Source organism: Typopeltis vanoorti, chromosome 7, assembly GCF_054136105.1.
Source record: "Typopeltis vanoorti isolate ZY-2024b chromosome 7, IOZ_Tvanoo_1.0, whole genome shotgun sequence".
Classification (NCBI taxonomy): domain Eukaryota; kingdom Metazoa; phylum Arthropoda; class Arachnida; order Uropygi; family Thelyphonidae; genus Typopeltis; species Typopeltis vanoorti.
Window position 1 is genome coordinate 111,619,037 of NC_143555.1, and position 18,003 is coordinate 111,637,039.

At 34.5% G+C, this 18,003-nt stretch overlaps 1 protein-coding gene across 4 annotated transcripts in view; it reads right to left on the reverse strand.

The window, feature by feature from the left end:
* Positions 1-1,528: 1,528 nt before the first annotated feature.
* The window catches only part of LOC150104970 (uncharacterized), a 336,174-nt gene continuing 319,699 nt past the window's right edge, over positions 1,529-18,003 (reverse strand). For all 4 annotated transcript variants that reach the window (XM_090396080.1, XM_090396079.1, XM_090396081.1 and 1 more), the window contains exons 18-19: positions 9,196-9,304; positions 1,529-2,402 (exon numbers count right to left, since the gene is read on the reverse strand). In XM_090396080.1, the coding sequence (XP_090252206.1) occupies positions 2,178-2,402; positions 9,196-9,304 (334 nt within the window). In that variant the 3' untranslated portion in view covers positions 1,529-2,177. The remainder of the gene's footprint in view (positions 2,403-9,195; positions 9,305-18,003) is intronic.

Genomic DNA, 18,003 nt, shown 5'->3' on the forward strand with positions numbered 1-18,003 from the left:
AGCAAGAATGTGAGATTTTTTTGCTTGGAGATTAGTGAATGTATGGAATTGGTTGCCAGAGTCAGTTGAGTACAACACCAGCCAACTCCTTGCCCAGGGTTGTACCACTTTACCCCAGTCCTGAAGATACTTTCAGGCACAAACTTTGTTTGCACACACTTGGATTAAACTAAAATTTATTTTAAAAACTTTTAAGTCAGTTGAGTATTTTGCCTATCAAGGAGAGGAATAACAGATATTGTGTGGATAGCTTGGTCTCCCATGATGAGTCTTTGGATTTGGTCTTCTGTGCAATAAGGTAAATTTCTGAAATGCTCCACTGTGCAGTACATGGTTTGCTGAATAAATTGACTCTGTAGAAGTTAAAAATTTTGCTCTTTTTCATTGGTACAATTAATGTCACCACTACAAGTGATCTTGCCAAAACTTTCTTATTAAATTATTTTTTAGTGATTACATTTGAACATTCTGACCTTGAAAAGGCTTATTTTCAGTATCCCCCCCCCCTTTATAGTGACTCTTGCATTACTGTCACTGAAATATAAGCAATATCTGTATAGTTAAGATAGATCTTAATATTTTTTTAGTTATTTTGAAACTGTATTATCATATAATGAGCCTGCATAGCTCATTCAAGTATAGACTACTTTGGTCGGAAAGACCTGGGTTTGATTCCGGTCAGTGACGTGAGGAACCTTTATTAACCAAATGCGAGTTAGCCGGTCTCATACGGAGATGGGGGGGGGGATTTCACCCAGAAACTGGGCTTTTTTGTCTCCCAGGACAGGCAAATCGGCCCATAAAAATATACATCCATAGACATAGGATACATCAGGAGGCATAGGGCTAACCACCTTAACCTTGATATGGCAGTGGTTAAATGAATTGAAAATCCTCAACAATGCAAAGTAAAAGAGGGGAAGGAAGGAATAAGAAATAAGATTATCGTATAATTTGTATTTAAAGATTTTAGTATCTATATATTTATTATTTTAGTTGAGTGAGTTTTGCAGGACTCAAAATCAGTCCATAGTTTAAAAATCAAATTCCTTAGACATCACATTATTTTACTGGATTTTTGATATATCATTAATAAAATGTAGGAATGGATTTAATTTTGACATAAGGTACTGAGTGATTTGATCTGCAATTTCAGCCATTAAACTGTTTCTGTATTCCTTGCTGTCATCTTTAAGTGTGTAATAGCATTAAGCTCAAGTTAGAAAAGGGATGGTTAGTGGCTAAAAAATTTTCTAAAACGATATTGTGTGTGTGTGTGTGTGTGTGTCCCCTTCTGCCAATCAGTTCATCTTACTCAGCAATATCATGCTGCTGTTGGTAAACAGTGGTATCTCAATACATACAGAGTTTGAATTATAGATTAGCTAGCATGAAATCAACATAATATTTAAGACTCTAGTATTTATCAAATATAGACGCTTTCCTATCCTCATTAGCTGTCCAGAACAGATTATTAGATGAAGATGCTTAATGTTTGTGTCCTATCTTTGAAAAAGAGAAAAGAAACTTGGAGGCGAAATAATATTTTATTTCAAAATAAAGTCATTACAAAACAGGAAACTCACTGTCCTGTAATAAACCAAGTATATATGTGAACTATGTATGGTAGATCATATTAATCTGAGATTCTAAAATTTTGAATACTACACTGACAATTTCTCAAATCCGTGTTAAGAGCAGAGAATTATTAATAAAAGTGAAGTGCTATATAAAACAGAGCCTAAATCAAACAAGTTGGTGTTCTCGAGCAGGAGTTATGCTGTTTCTTTGACAAAAATAAGAAATGATATTCTTAGTATTATGTATAAATATTTCATCTGGAAACACTGTGACTACAAAGATCAGCAAATCTACTAAAGCTAAATATCTTGATATTTAGAATTAGCAGAATTTTAAAGTGCTACTGCCAATTTTTACATAAAACACGATTAAAATCTGAAAATTAAAATATACTAAAAATCAGTCTTAATAGGGTAATAAGCAACTGTAACATTTCAATGACCTAAACCATATATATAGATACTCCTCACTAACATTAAAAATACATTGCCACCATACTGTCATTGTAACAGAAAACTGACAAACAGAGTTGAGGCAGAGATAAATGAGAGCGAACACTATATTTAAAAATAAAAGGAGTCTGCAGTTTATAATCTTCAGTCAAATTCTATTGCATTTGTAGGCCTTCTTCCAGAAGAGGGAGGAGAATTCTGGTCACTGCAACATAGTGTTACTAATTCTTCAACAACTGCTGTCATGTTACCTTTATGCTTTAATAACAGACGCTCATTAATTGAGCGGTCATCGAAACCCATTTCTTCCAACAGTTCCATAGGAGTGAGAGATGGGAGTGGTGAAGGGATTCCTGTGGTTACAGTTTGCTAAAAATTCATGATAACGAAAGTTAAAATTTGTATACTTTTATGTTTTAGCTACTTGTTTGATGATGTAAAAATATATTACATATTAATGAGATTAAACAAAATAAACTTTAAAAAAAGGACAAGAATTATTATTTCACATTAAAAACTGATGCTGAAAGCAGAATTTGATTTTATGCAAATTTTTTCATTCATTAAATGGATTTTCAAAGAATATTTACAAAAGTTTATTAATATACACTAAAATGTAAAATTTAATCTTTTCAAGAACAATTAATAGATCATAATATTAATGGGAAAGGGAGAGGATTTTCACACAATGGCTAATTGTATTCAATTCAGGAAGACAATCATGAATGAGGAACACAATTTTATTAGTGGAATTATTAACAAATGGGTAAAAGCTGGTGATTTTAAGGATATAAAACATGCATCAGGGTGTATTATTATTATCATCAAAGGCTACTCCATGGAGTTCTTAAGATTCATCGAGGGAGACCATAAACATCATGCCAGACACTATCCAACATTCACACAGTATCTATCATACTTAGCTTTGAACTCATTCACAGTTGCGGCACCTACAACACTCTAGCAACCCATTCCACTTATAAAAGAAGTCTGAAAAGTTCTCGGCCTCGACCACAGATAACAGCACTGCAAGATCCCCCCCCTAAGTTGGTACATCTGTCATAAGCATCCATGTAAAATTGCAAGTCATTCTATCAAGTAGTTTTTTTATACAACTGTCTGAAGCAAAAGTGTTGTCTGTATCTCTTGAAATAGATAAAATTGGGCGGTTATAAAATTCTTTGTAAAAGAATGTTTAACGGCAAAACAAATTCATTCTAAGTACATAAAAGTTTATGGGCACTCTTCTCCTTCATTTTCAACAATTAAAAAATGGGTTGCCAAGTTTAAACATGGCCATACCAGCCTTGAAGATGATCCACGTGAAAGACGTCCAAAAAGTGTAACAACACCAGAAATCATCGATCAAGTGAACGATCAATTGGACGACCGGCGAGTCAAAGTGAGTGAAATTGCTGAGACTATAGGCATTTCAAAAGAACGTGTAGGATATATTTTGCATGAAGAATTGCATATGAAAAAAACATGCCACACTTGCTCACAGCAGATCAAAAACGCATTCACATGAAAATCTCTGAACAGTGCTTGGAGTGTTTTAACAAGAATAAAACTGATTTTGTGCATCAATTTATCACTACAGATGAGACTTGGATTTCATCATTACACACACCAGAATCCAAACAGTGGTCAAAATAGTAGACAGAAGCCGGTTGTTCAGCTCCAAATAAGACAAAGTCGGTTCCATCAGCAGGAAAGGTCATGACATCGGTGTTTTGGGATGTTAAAGGCATTTTGTTTATTAATTATCTTGAAAAGGGTTTATTATTAATTATCTTAAAACAATAACCAGGGAATATTATTCCAATCTTTTAACCAGACTAGGCGAAAAAATTCGTGAGAAAAGATCCAGTTTGCAGAAGAAAAAAATCATCTTTCATCAGGACAATGCCCACAAAGGTGTTTTGGCAATGGGAAAATTAAGGGATCTGCACTATGAATTGTTGGAACATCCACCTTATTCCCCAGATTTGGCTCCCTCTGACCTATCTCTTCCCAAAACTAAAACTCTTCCTCGCTGGTCAGCATTTTTCTTCGAATCAAGAGGTGGTTGCAGCTGTAAGGGGTATTTTGCAGATTTTACTGAGAACCACTACAGTGAAGGGATAATGGCGCTGGAGCATCGCTGGAATAAATATATTAGTCTTAAGGGAGATTATAAATTCGTTTTTTCATTGTTAGGCCAAGAACTTTTTAGACCATCCTCATATTTAACACTTTCCAAGCAAAATATCTAGTCCTGACACTCCTGCTAACTTCACTCTTACTCAGTTTCCAATGATGGTCCCTAGTTCTCCCACCACCAAACCTGTATTAATTTTATAAAAAACCTTCTGTAATTTGTGTCTCAATGATATCACCTGTTTTTCTGCCTGTCGACTAATTTCTGTAACCCACAAATCTTCAACCTGTCCTCATAAGGTTCATTCCATAGACCTGCTACCATCTCGGTCGCTCAACTCTGGATCCTCCTCCCCACCAAGAAACTGAGGTGACGATCTGTGTACAGTAGTCAAGATGGAGTCTTACCAAGGCTCTATAAAGAGGTATAATAACCTGCTTGTCTCTGCTCATCAGGATATTCTTCAGTAACCAAGTAATCCAATGAGCTGCTTGAGCCACTTCTACAAATATGCCCTCTCAACTCTAACTCCCTATCTACTAACTTGTATGCGTATAATTAGACAAAGCCACATTCTAATTAAATGCTCATTTTAATCATCATAAAGTGCATTTACTGGACCATAAACAACTTACTCCCTCATTCTACAACCAAGATCAGTGTGTGTTGATGGAATTCTTATTCTCTGTTCATGGTTAATCTGGTACTTATACATTCAATGATACTGTTACTGGCAGAGATATCTTGATTTGTTATTTCAAAATAACACACATGGTGCCAAGTAAACCTCACTATTTTCATTCTGTCTGTGCCTATCTGGACAAATGAATTTCTTGAACAGTGGACCTGACAGATATAAAGTATACACTCAAACCATAAACACTGAAGTTCAAGAATGATGATACTAACATGTAGGCCAAGTTATAACTAACATGTGGACATCGTGTGTCACTGTTGAGAAATAGTGCCTTTTATATATGCAGTGCCGGCAGTAGGCATTTCAGTGTGATGTAACTTATTATGTATCACATTCCTAAATGTTATCTAACATTTGACACATTCTTTGGTTCATGTTTAATCAAACTTTCATAAATATAAACCATCTACATTTTGAAAAGTAAATACAAATAAGCATATCTTTTGTCAAGTGACTCTTACATGCTTGAATTTTCAGAATAAAACCCTGAAGTTTATATCATGAGGGGAAAAAAATGACAAACTATATTTCGAAATTAGCTTTATAATGTAGGCAAGGAGCATTCACGAGAGGAGTTACACCTAAAAGATATTTCATCAAGTGCAGCATTATATGATATATTGAAAGATTTCAGAATCACTTAAATGTTGATCTTAGAAAACACATTTGAAGCACTGACACTACTGTAGCAATTAAAAGAAACTGCAAAAATTTTGTAATCTATTTAGTATCAGAGTAACAGATTACTCAAAAGAGACTTGAATCTATTTCCGTGTAAAATTGAAACTGTGGAGCAATCTAAAAATGCATAAAAAAACTTTTGCATGCTATGAAAATGACTGTTTATGGAAGATATCATTAGAATATGTTATTGATCTTATTTTTCTATATATTGTAGATTTTCTTCATTTATAAACCACAAAGACTGAGTATTAATTTGATTATATATATATATATATATATATATATATATATATGATTCCAACAGGATGATACCATAAATCAAACTGCAGATGAATGCATGAATTTAGTTTCTGCAACAGCAGTTTCCAAAAAAAATAATTTTTTTTTTGGAAATACAGCATTGCCAACATGCTCACCTAATTTATCAGTCCTCTAGGAAAAAAAAATATAAAGTTGACTGCAGAAGATTTATAAACTTAGAAAAAACTGAATGCATTCAGCCAGATTAAAAAAACCTCTTAAATCGTGATGTCCAAGTTATGAGTGACATTAGTTAAGAGGCAGCTGAAAAATATATTTTTTTTAAAGAATGTGAATATGTATTCCCTTGGACTAATGAACATCTGGTTTAAATTACAGACATTACAGTTTTAATTTTCCAGCTCTTTTCTTGGCCTTTTTAAATGGTTTCAGGAAGCCCACCTGACTGTGGTCATTCTTATGTTTATGTGAAGGCTAGCATAAACTCATGCATACTACACTATCTTATGATGCTCCGTGGCCTGCAACAGCCAAGTAAATAACTTGGCTTCATATAAATTAATGCCATGAGAGGATGGTTAATCCTATTAGTCTTATGTTTGTGAAATGTGTGTGTACGCCATCCATGCTCTTTCACTGTATGCCTGTCCTGCAAGAGGAAAGCAAAAAGTTTACTGGGAGAAAAAACTTGGCAACTTTATTTGGGCAGGGGAATATAATATACAGCTTCTTCCTGTCAAGTGTCAATCCCACCTTCTTGAGGAGTGAGCATTTCCACTACAGAAAAATCTAGACCCATTAGGAGGTGGATGTATCCTGAAATGGCAATTCTATGTTTGGTCTCCAGAGTAGGGGGGGCACTGGTTTCTGTCCCCCCTACTGCTTCCTCTTTTCCATGCAGCATGGGTTGAAATATATCAACCCATGATTTTAAAAAATTTGAAAAATTTTGAGGGTACCAAAATTTTCCAGCTCTTTTCTTGGCCTTTTTAAATGATTTCAGGAAGCCCACCTGACTGTGGTCATTCCTATGTTTATGTGAAGTCAAGCAGGTTGCCAGATGTACACTGGCCCAAAAGCTATACCAGTAATGAATCAGGAGGCTTCCCAGTCAGCTAGTGCACTTCCACATATTCTGCCAGGCCATGCCTGCAGGGGAGAATCCAAGTAGTGGTATGTGGAGGCACTGTCAAGGAGACTGGTTGCTCTTTCAGTATGGATGTCACATCCAAAAGTATCTTTTCATCTATTACCTAATCAAAAAAATTAAAAAAAATACAGAAAACAAAACCATTGTAATTAAAATAAACTCTCAAAAACTAATTTCAACAAAAATGACAAATCAAACCAAAACATGCCAAAATGCCTACAAAAAATAAATAAAATAATTTTCATATGCATTTTACCAACATCCATATAGACCACACCTATTTTTGCTGCTACAACTACCAGTCCTAACCTTCAATGTGTCCAAATTACTGCCTTTGTGAGATTAGACACTACTTGCCAGTGAATTCTACATTTAGAATCCACTGCATTTGGAGCTCCTGTCTTAAGATTTCCAAATTCTAAAACAGACACACACACACACACACACACACACACACACACACACACACACACACTCTGACCTCTTCACTTTCTTATCCCTGAAGCTTAGTTTGCAGTCCAGCTCTCCAAATAGTGAGGTCATCTTCCTAGGTGACCTTAATGCCCACAACTGCAACTGGTTTCCTTTTCCAAAACTATGACTAAGCTGAATGAGATGCAAGAGTTTTTTTTTGCTATAAGCAATGATCTAATGCAAATTGTACATCTTCTATCAACCTAAATACCTGATAATCTTCTTCATTCACACAACATCCTTTTTTTTTAATTTAAAAAAAAAAAAAATCAGTTCTCCTTCCAAATATACTGTATAGGCCACCTGTCTTCTCTGAGTAACTCATATCACAATTTTTGACAAATATCCTCACTCACAGTGTTCCCTCCAGCCAATCCTAACCTCATGTCTTTGGACATTAGAAAAGAATCAAATGGGATGACCTCTAGATCTTTTACTCTTCCTTTTACATGGATTAGAATTGCACTCTTGTATCAAAACACCCATAAGCAAGTCATAGAAATTATAATCATCATCAGAAAAACTGATTTCCCATTCTACCCACACTTTCCAAGCACAGTTTAACAAACTGTATACCAAAGCAGTCAAATTAAGAATTCAGCATACTGCAGGTGGCTTGCACCAACAACAATCCCTTCTTATTCAGCCTGTGATGAAGCATGCAAATTAATGCAAAACAATCAGTGGAAAACCAAAATCTGTCTTTACTTGCAAGGGCTGATAGTAAAAAACTTGCTTCCTGTCCAAATGGAAGTTGGTCTTCTGACTTGCAAAGACCATCAGGCATAACTTCTGCACATTTGTGCTTCTGCCTCTCTCTCTCATTCGTATGGCATCATTCTTATAACACCTAAAGCAAAGCTGACCTCCTGGCATCACTCTTCTCTCCAATTTTTGCACAAATGATTTACAGCAAATTGGTCTCATAACATACCAGAAGCAGTGCACCATACTTCCTGTCGCTTTTCAATAAAATGATATCAGAAGAATACTAAATAACTCAGATGTTAAAAAGTCTTCTAGTCCTGATGGTATCTCTCCAACATTACTCAAAACACTGTGCTCTAGAACTAATACTTGTCCTATATCATTTCTTACAAGCTTTTATACTTAGTTGTCACATATTCCAATACATGAAAGCAAGCATATATATATATATCCAACTTATTTTTAAAAAAAAGTATATAAAATCTGCCATCTAATTACTGACCAGTTGCCATCACCTCAATTCTCTCCAACTACCTATATGTTCAGACTACCTAGAAGCCTAGGCAGTAGGGAAAATGATTTTATTATGGACTATTTTAAATCACTACCAGTTATGCCCCTCCAGGTTCATGGCTGACTTCAGCCTACATTTCCCATCACTGAACAAGTGCCATAAAAGATATTATGATAAGAACAGGTGGGTTATCTGTAAAATGTAGTTGAGAGGAAGAAAGGAGAATGGTAGCAATACATAAGCTGTGAGAGACTTTTTATCATTTCAACTCAGAGGAGGTTAGTTGTATATGAATGGGGGTGATGAGAAGATATCCATGAATAGATTCCTCAATGCACTGAAGGTGTGGTAGAAAAGATGTACCAACAGTTAAGGTGGAGGATATCCATAATATCTTCTGAAGTCAGAAGATACTATTGACAGTCCAATGATAGTAAAAATGAATTTCACTGGAGAGCATGAATTTTCTATAGAAATAGCATATAAAGTATAACTCCTATTAATTCTAATGACACAAAGATTTTTGATACCAACCTCAGGCTTAATCTGCATACTAGAAATTACTGCATATGCTGTATTATACACAGTTGCAGCAGCATTTAGTGCTCCAGTGACTAAACTTTCTGGGAGGACTTGGATTGTTCTAAAAGATAGTTTATTCTAATTATTTGCAATCACAAAAGCAGTTATGAAATGTACACAAAAAACCATACACATATTCAAGAACAACAATGAATTCTCATTTCAGGTTTAATGGTTCCAATATTCTTTTGTGAAAGTTCCCTAAATACAAGGAACTTTCACATAATCATATTTATTAAAATTTGAAGGTTTTTAAATCTATTGAAAATTCAAAACAAAAAATATATATATATATATCTGCTGCCTTTGTACATTATCACCTTTCCAGGTGTGTACAAAGACATACCTGGAACAGAGATGAGAGGAAGATGATCCTTAGGGAAAGCAGATAAGGGCAGCAAACTTCATATGAGATTTGAAAGAAGTATAGAGTGAAGTTTGGGCTATTTTTTGAGGTGGTCCAGATAGGGAATAGAAATAGAATTACCATAATCTGTATATGTTGAGAGGAATGTGAGATAAGAGGAGGAATTAGCAAACTAATATGTCCTCCCACTGCCACACATTCCTCTCAACATATAGATTACAGTACTGCTATTATTATTATTCTCTATAACCTCAGACAATACAGCCAGAAACTTTAAAAAAATATAATCTCTGCATTACTTTCAAACCTCATATGAAGTTGGCTGTCCTTGGCAGTCTCCTAAAATTATCAACTCTCCCCCGCCCCCTCTCTGTTCCAGGTGTGTACAAGGTTCCTTATTCTTGTAAATTATGGCCAAACTGGAAGTTTCTATCAACATCTATGCCTTGAAGAACATCAGAAATATCTCCTGCCACAACTATAATCAGTGAGGTCTAGCTAACCATGCTTTGGACACCATGCGCAGAATCAAATGCACAAACGGCACTGATGTACTATAGGTTCTTGTACCTCTCATGTGTGGAATATATATATATATATATATATATATATATATATATATACACACACACATACACACACATATATACATATACACTATCAACCAATAATTGTCTGGACACTTTAGCAATTTACAATTGATACCAGTAGGCGAATCCTAATATCAGGTAAGTCCACCTTTGGCTTTCACCTCCTGCACCCTTTCAGGGAGACTTTCTCCATCAAGGCAGCACTGAGTTAAGTGACAGATCGAGGATGTGCTGCTCTGAACCTCAATCGCTGTTCCAATTTGTCCCACATGTGTTCAATGGGATTGAGGTCAGGACTCTGCACAGGCCAGGACAGTCATTTAACACCCATCTCTTCATACCATTCCATAACAGCTGCAGCTTTGTGGCATGGGAGCATTGTCGTCTTGACAGTAACATGGGTTGTCCATTCTATAAAAACTCCACAATGTAGGCAGCACCTGATTATCTATAATATCAAGGCACTGAGCTGTCTTCATGGAACCATGGACAATGATCAGTGGTCCCACTCCAAACCAGTTGAATGCACCCCACACCATTACTCCTCCTTAAAGAAAGAAAAAGAAAATCTAGGCAGTTAACACTGGATACTTTTTTTCAAAAAAAAAAAAAAAAAATGCAGGTGATCTGAAACCAGGAATTTCAACATAGAAATATGTAATATCTTTTCGAAGTTTCATATTTTTTGTATATAATTTTTGTTTTGTTTTCGTTATTAATAATTTTATTTTAACAAATAAATATGCATGTATTATCAAAGCTTACACATACTTCATGTGCATATTTTTTGACTGCATGGAACATAACTTTGTATCTCCCATTAAAATTGGGGCTGTTTTACACTGATTCGGTTTACGCCCGTTTTTTCAGGAACGAAGTGAGGTGTAAAATGAAGGCTGCCTGTACTTGTTTTGTCCATCATTGATCTTGTCTTCAAGAATATGAAGCCCATTGCCACTTCAGATATTTCACTCTTCCTGTGATGTCAGAGACTTTGGTTTGATTTCTTATCCACATATTCCTTTTGTGATCCAGTCTTGTGATACTAAGCATACTTCTTTCCATACTAATTTGTGTTGTTCTTAATTTTTGAATTTCCTTTGCATTTAGTGTCCATGTTACACAGCTATATGTCAACATAGGAAGAATACATTGGTTAAAAACTTTTTTCTTCAGGCATAATGGTAGTTGGCTTTTGAATAATGAATGTAATTTTCCAAATGCTTTCCACCCAAGCATCGTGCATCTTTTAATTTCGTCCATGATATTTTGTTCCATTGACATTTGTTGTCCTAAGTATATGTAATGATCTACTTGTTTAATCTCCTCATTATTGATTTTTATTATTTCTGGTTGTCCATAACTGTTGAGCATAACTTGGGGTCTTTTTTAGGTTTATCTTTAGGCCAGCTGTTTTACTAGTAAGTTGGAGTTCATGGATAAGAGTCTGTAATTCAGGCACAGTTGAAGTAAAGATAACTATGTCATCTGCAAACATAAATGGCTTAAATATCTTCCACTTATCTTCAGATCTTTCCCTTTCCAATCAAGAAGTTTGAATATTTCTTCCAGGCACGCTGTGAATAATTTTGGATATATTGTATCATCATCTTGTCTTATACTTCTCTGTATTTCCACAGAGAAGTATAAGACATGCCACAGCAGCAAAATTGCTGCTGTGGCATTGGTGTATGCTGATGTGATGGTCCTGATGTATGGCTCCTCCACTTGTTGGTTTCGTAATGCTTTAAGTATATAATTTTATATAATAAAATGTATTATATAAAAATGCATATTCTGACAACTTTGAAATCAAAAAAGGAATAAGACAAGGATGTGTCTTATCACCATTTACTGTATAATATATATAGTGAGTAAGTTTTTAAAGATATTGCAGAATTGAAGGGTGCAAAAGTTGTGGATAGGAACTTCAACAACTTCAGGTATGCAGATGACACAGTCCTTATAGCTGAATCTGAAGATGATCTTCAAAACTTAGCCACGGAAATTTACAACAGAAGTTTAGACATGGGATTAATTATTAACCTAAAGAAAACAAAGTGCATGATTATATCAAAACAACCAATAAATAAGAAATTAAACATAACTGTTAACAAAAAGAAAATTGAACAGGTTCAAGTCTTTTATATATTTGGGACTAATGTTTACAGATGGAGGAAATTCCCTTAAAGAAATAAAAAGAAGAATAGAGATAGCAAGAAAAGCCTTTATTGATATGAAAACTGTTATAACATCCAGAGACATCCATATAGACACAAGAAAAATATTAACAGAATGCTATATCTGGTCAAGTCTTCTCAAAAACAGTGAAACATGGACTCTAAATAAAGAAGCAGAGAAAAAATTAGAAGCTTTCAAAATGTGGACTATCACAAGAATGTTGAAAATATCATGGACAGAGAAAATGAAAAATTAAGATATTTTTAAAGAAAGCAAAAATGAAAAGAACATTCATGAAAATAATTAAAGAACAAAAACTTAAATATTTTGGACATCTAACTAGACAAGAAGTCATTCAGAAATTAATATTAGAAGGGAAACTGTATGAAAAAAGAGGCAGAGGTAGACCCAGGAGAAGTGGTTTGAAGACATTAAGGATTGGACTGGCTTGAATAACCATAAATGTTCCAGAAAAGCAAAAGAAAGAAATCTCAATAAATATAGCTATGTGAAATTTTCCCAAAGATTTGGGAAACTAATTCATAGACCTCCCAGTCAATAGCAAAGGCTGGCTACCAGCACTCACTGAGGACCCTGGTCTTAGGACTTGAGGCTTCTAGTCCTAAGAGGACTTATATTGTATCCCATATAACATCTGTGAATGAGATGAAATATTGAATCCATTAAAACCTGAATATGAGCTTAAATCAGAACTTAAGTCTAAATACATGTTTAGTAACAGTGAATCATACTCATACTAATGTGATTGTGTAACAAAAATTAAATCTGGTGCTTTAATTTAAACAAAAACTATTATATATTTCATTTAAAGTCTCTATATAAAATTTAATAGGAAAATACATATTTAATTTTTTTTAACAATAAATGTCTTAAAATGCTGTACTGCACTAATGAAGGTCACATAAAAACTATTTACAAATTAAGAACAAACAAAACAGGGGATAAACAAGTACACTTTTTCTGTAATAAATTTACTGCATGAATAATTTCAGACTATATATTTAAAAATGGTTAAACAAATATTTCTTACCTGTGACCTGAAATATTCACTTGTAAGGACACAAAGAATCATAAAAATATTGCAGTTTCTAATAGCATTTCTGTAGAGCAATTACCACTCTCATTATCATAACTGAGCTTAGAGCAGCTATTTAATGGAGATCCCAGTTACCAAATTTTATTTAACTGTGTCAAACCAGAGAACAATTATTATCCTCATTATCTGAAATCATTTTACTAATAAAAAATTCTAATTACAGTGGGAATGGGGGAAGCAGAAGTAGTTGAAGAAAGAAACTTTTATCAACCTGTCTTGAACTTAATAAAAATTCCATTATCACAAAATGATAAAACACTCATTAGCAAGTTCTTATAATTCTTTACATATGGTTCAGTTTGAAATTGTCAGAGTTGAATGTTTTATTGATAGTTCTCATTTTTGCAAGAACTAGAACGATATCTACAACAGCAAATTTATGGTATTTGAAGAGCTCTTGATGATATATTTTTACAAAAATCCAGTGGATAGGTCAAAATAATGGTGATTTTATGAAAAATTAATCTGTTTGGATTAATCTTCTCTTGTAATGGAATAAGCTCTGATCACTATTCTTAATATTTACCCTTAATGCAAAGCCCATCTCCTTGAGGAGATGTATGATGCTATGCATTAAAGGCAAGGGACCACTACCCAGACCAGTTTCGACCTTTATTGAGGTCTCATCAGTGGGAGCCAGGCTTAGAAATACCGAGGTTAAGTAATACAGAGCTTATAAGTATTTTACCAACACAAGTTACAATATGGTGCTTTGACCTTATTAAATAAAAATCTCACAATGAGAGATAGATGTAGAAAGTTTTTTTACCTTGGGTATAATATATGTTAAAGATGTCAAGTTATTTTAAACCTGGTTTTACTCCATTTCCCAAGTAAGCAAACAGACAAATAAGTAAAGTTTGTGCCTGCACGTAGTGCAAGTCTAGGCAACTCGTGGTAAGGTGGAATAAGCTTTGATCACTATTCTTAATATTTACCCTTAATGCAAAGCCCATCTCCTTGAGGAGATGTATGATGCTATGCATTAAAGGCAAGGGGCCACTACCCAGACCAGTTTCAACCTTTATTGAGGTCTCATCACTGGGAGTCAGGCTTAGAAATACCAAGGTTAAGTAATGCAAAGCTTATAAGTATTTTACCAACACAAGTTACCATAAGGTGCTTTGACCTTATTAAATAAAAATCTCAGGATGAGAGATAGATGTAGAAAGTTTTTTACCTTGGGTATAATATATGTTAAAGATGCCAAGTTATTTTAAACCTGGTTTTACTCCATTTCCCAAGTAAGCAAACAGACAAATAAGTCAAGTTTGCGCCTGCACGTAGTGCAAGTCTAGGTGACCTGCAAAGTAGTGCAAGTCTAGGAAACTCATGGTAAAGGTGGAATAAGCTTTGATCACTATTCTTAATATTTACCCTTAATGCAAAGCCCATCTCCTTGAGGAGATGTATGATGCTATGCATTAAAGGCAAGGGGCTTGCACTACATGCAGGTGCAAACTTGACTTATTTGTCTGTTTGCTTACTTGGGAAATGGAGTAAGTAAATGGATTTCCAAAAGTCTGGTTATACCATGCATAAGATGTGTTTACAATTTAGTTTCATGGCCTATCTTGGCAATGAAACATCAAAGATGCACAGATACCTTTCTGGTGCATTTAAACAGCCAACATCCAAAAATACATTTCACTACACAAAAGAAACTGCTTTCTTTTCTAGACACACACACACACTAGTGATAGGACTACCAAATTGCTCATTATCTTTTTCTTTTTATAGGACACACACACACACACACACACACACACACACACACACACACACACACACACACACAGGAAAGTACTTAAATAGCAATCACACCTCCATCCATTTAAACAGTACATAATTCTCAAATCACTTACACACAGAGACAGGATCATTTGCACAGAATTCAATTATCTTTGCGACACTTTTAGCTAATATAAAATAGACAAAACACTGCATACTCACAAACTGCTCCCACACCTGGCACACAAGACAACAAAACTATTTCCATTCCCTATATCCCTGGTAGACCATCTGAAAAGATAGCTAAGATATCTAAAAAAAAAGGTACTTAATAAATATAACTTTTATGCCATTTTCAAACCACACATCCTCCATTTTATAAAGGATAAGCCCATCTTCTTGCATATAAGATTGTATAAGATTCCTTGTACCAGCAACATGCACCCACTTTGGACAAAGTGGTATATCTGTTAACATCTGCCTTGAAGTAACCACTACATTTATGATCATCTGTATAGCAAGTCAGAAATGGCAAACCATGTTCTGGATATTTCTTCACACAAGATTAAATGAAAGACTGGCAAGAAGTTGTTAGAGATATGAGAGACTGTTTTTGTAATCTCGAGCTATGAGTGTATAGTTGCATTAACTTGCCTGAAATGGAAACAGTCATTCAAAGACCACATTTATAGCTTGACTTCTCTGAATTACCTTCACTTTCTATCCAGCCCCTAACAAAAACTTAAAATGCATACTATACGTTAATCAGAAAAACTTCAATTTCCTAATAAAAAATTAAAATAATCCTAATAAATATATTAAAACTAATATTTCCAATATTTCAGCAGAGTAAAATTGCCATCATCAGAGAACAATGAACAAACTATATGTGCAAAATATAAACATAGTTTATACTTTGTTTGTATAAACAGAGTATGACTGAAGTGGAACAACAATTGCAAATCTAAAGTTCTAAATAGTGCCCTAGTGGACTGGGATGAATGTACTTGCTGCTGGGTTGAAGTTCTAAGGACAAGTGCTTCCAGATTGAAGATAGAACCTTCATCAGAGCTTTTCAACAGAAGATGAGTTAGCCAGTCTCATATGGAGGTGGGAGGATTTTCCCTCTCAGAAACACAGGTTTTTCATCCTGAAAAATAAACTGGCCAGAAGAATAGATGCAATTTACAGATATAATATACTTGCTTCATAGTCATAGCTGCTTCACCTGTCATTACTTTCCCTTCTGGCAATAGCCATCTTCTCCAGTTGACTCGTGCCAAATTTGTTTAAATTCAATCCATCTCTCAAACTTATCCCATATATTCACAAACTACATTCCATTCCCTCGTACAGCTGTCAAAACACTCTTTGTGGTCTTTAAACACAACAGATTGAAAAATCTATAGTATATTAGTGCAACATGTGAGTAACAAGAAAGAAAGAAAGAACCTGCTGATGTATTTTGCAACTGCTGGATCAGAAATGATCTGCTTTTTTTTAATCAGCATGAAAAAATAAGATTGTTCCAAAGAATAGATAATGAATGAAAGAGGAGAAATGAGGAATGACCAGCACCTGCTTGTGTCTTTTTACAGGCTTAAGGAAAAGTGAATGGAGGAATGATGGTGACCAGTTTAGCAAAATGGAACACATGAAAATAGCTTTACAAAAGGTATAAGAGAATATCTATGAGAAAATGAATGGAGTGAGTCTGTGTGAGAGGTCATCTATTAACCAGATTAATCTGTTCTGGATAGCATTAAGTATTTTTAGGGAGATCGTTGGTGCAATATTCTACATATGAGAACAACATTCTCAGGTTGGATGGCTTTCATATTTATATGTTAGTAGTTGGTACAGGTGAGAAGGAAAACCATGAATGCCTTGAAATTCTTCAATGGAAAACAACTCCCAAGATTCTTAATATTAAGATCCTAATGGAGATCTTAATATTATCAAAAGTACGGAAAGGCGAAGTTGTTTTTTTTTTTGTTTTTGTTTGTTTGTTTGTTTGATATCTCAACTGTAACTGAGAAATAATAAGAAGGGCTGTGTTCTGAGAGCACTGAAGTTCATATGACCGCCTTAATATCCCACCACAGAATACCAAGAATATCACTGTTTAATGCACTTGTTATGGAATCATTTGAAAATTGAATAAAAGAAGATTTATCAAACAAAGAGGAATGAAGTGCACTTTCATCAAATATGAATAATATTTGACATTAGTGGGAGCAAATCATTATATAAAGGAGAAACAGCATGAACTAATGTACAACCTTAGGGTTCTGCAGGATTTGGGGAGGATATCTGAATTAAGAAAACCATCAGCCATGACAGATAGCAAACAATCAGGAACTTATGATCCAACTGCAAAGGACAGAAAGTAGACAATAAGATGGCAGTTTGCTAAGTCTTTATGCCAGATCTGACAAAATGCCCTGAACAAGTTTCTCCAAACAGCTTTTCTATAATTTGTGTCTGTTGATGAAAAATGTTGGCTAGGAGATCTGCTATGGAACAAGGTGATGTGGTCAATCACCAATTAATTGACAGACCTCTAGGCAGTGATGAAGTTGACTGTTGATGATCTCCATTATTTAAGAAAACTGAGGCAATGGAACAATAGCTTGATGTATGACTTTTATCTCCGCTTTTCTGAATGGTCTGAATATAGAGTATGACAAGCTGTTGAGATTATACATGATGGATGTTAAGTCTGGACAACAAATTTTGAGCAGGACTGGAAGATATCATTTCTACTAGATATA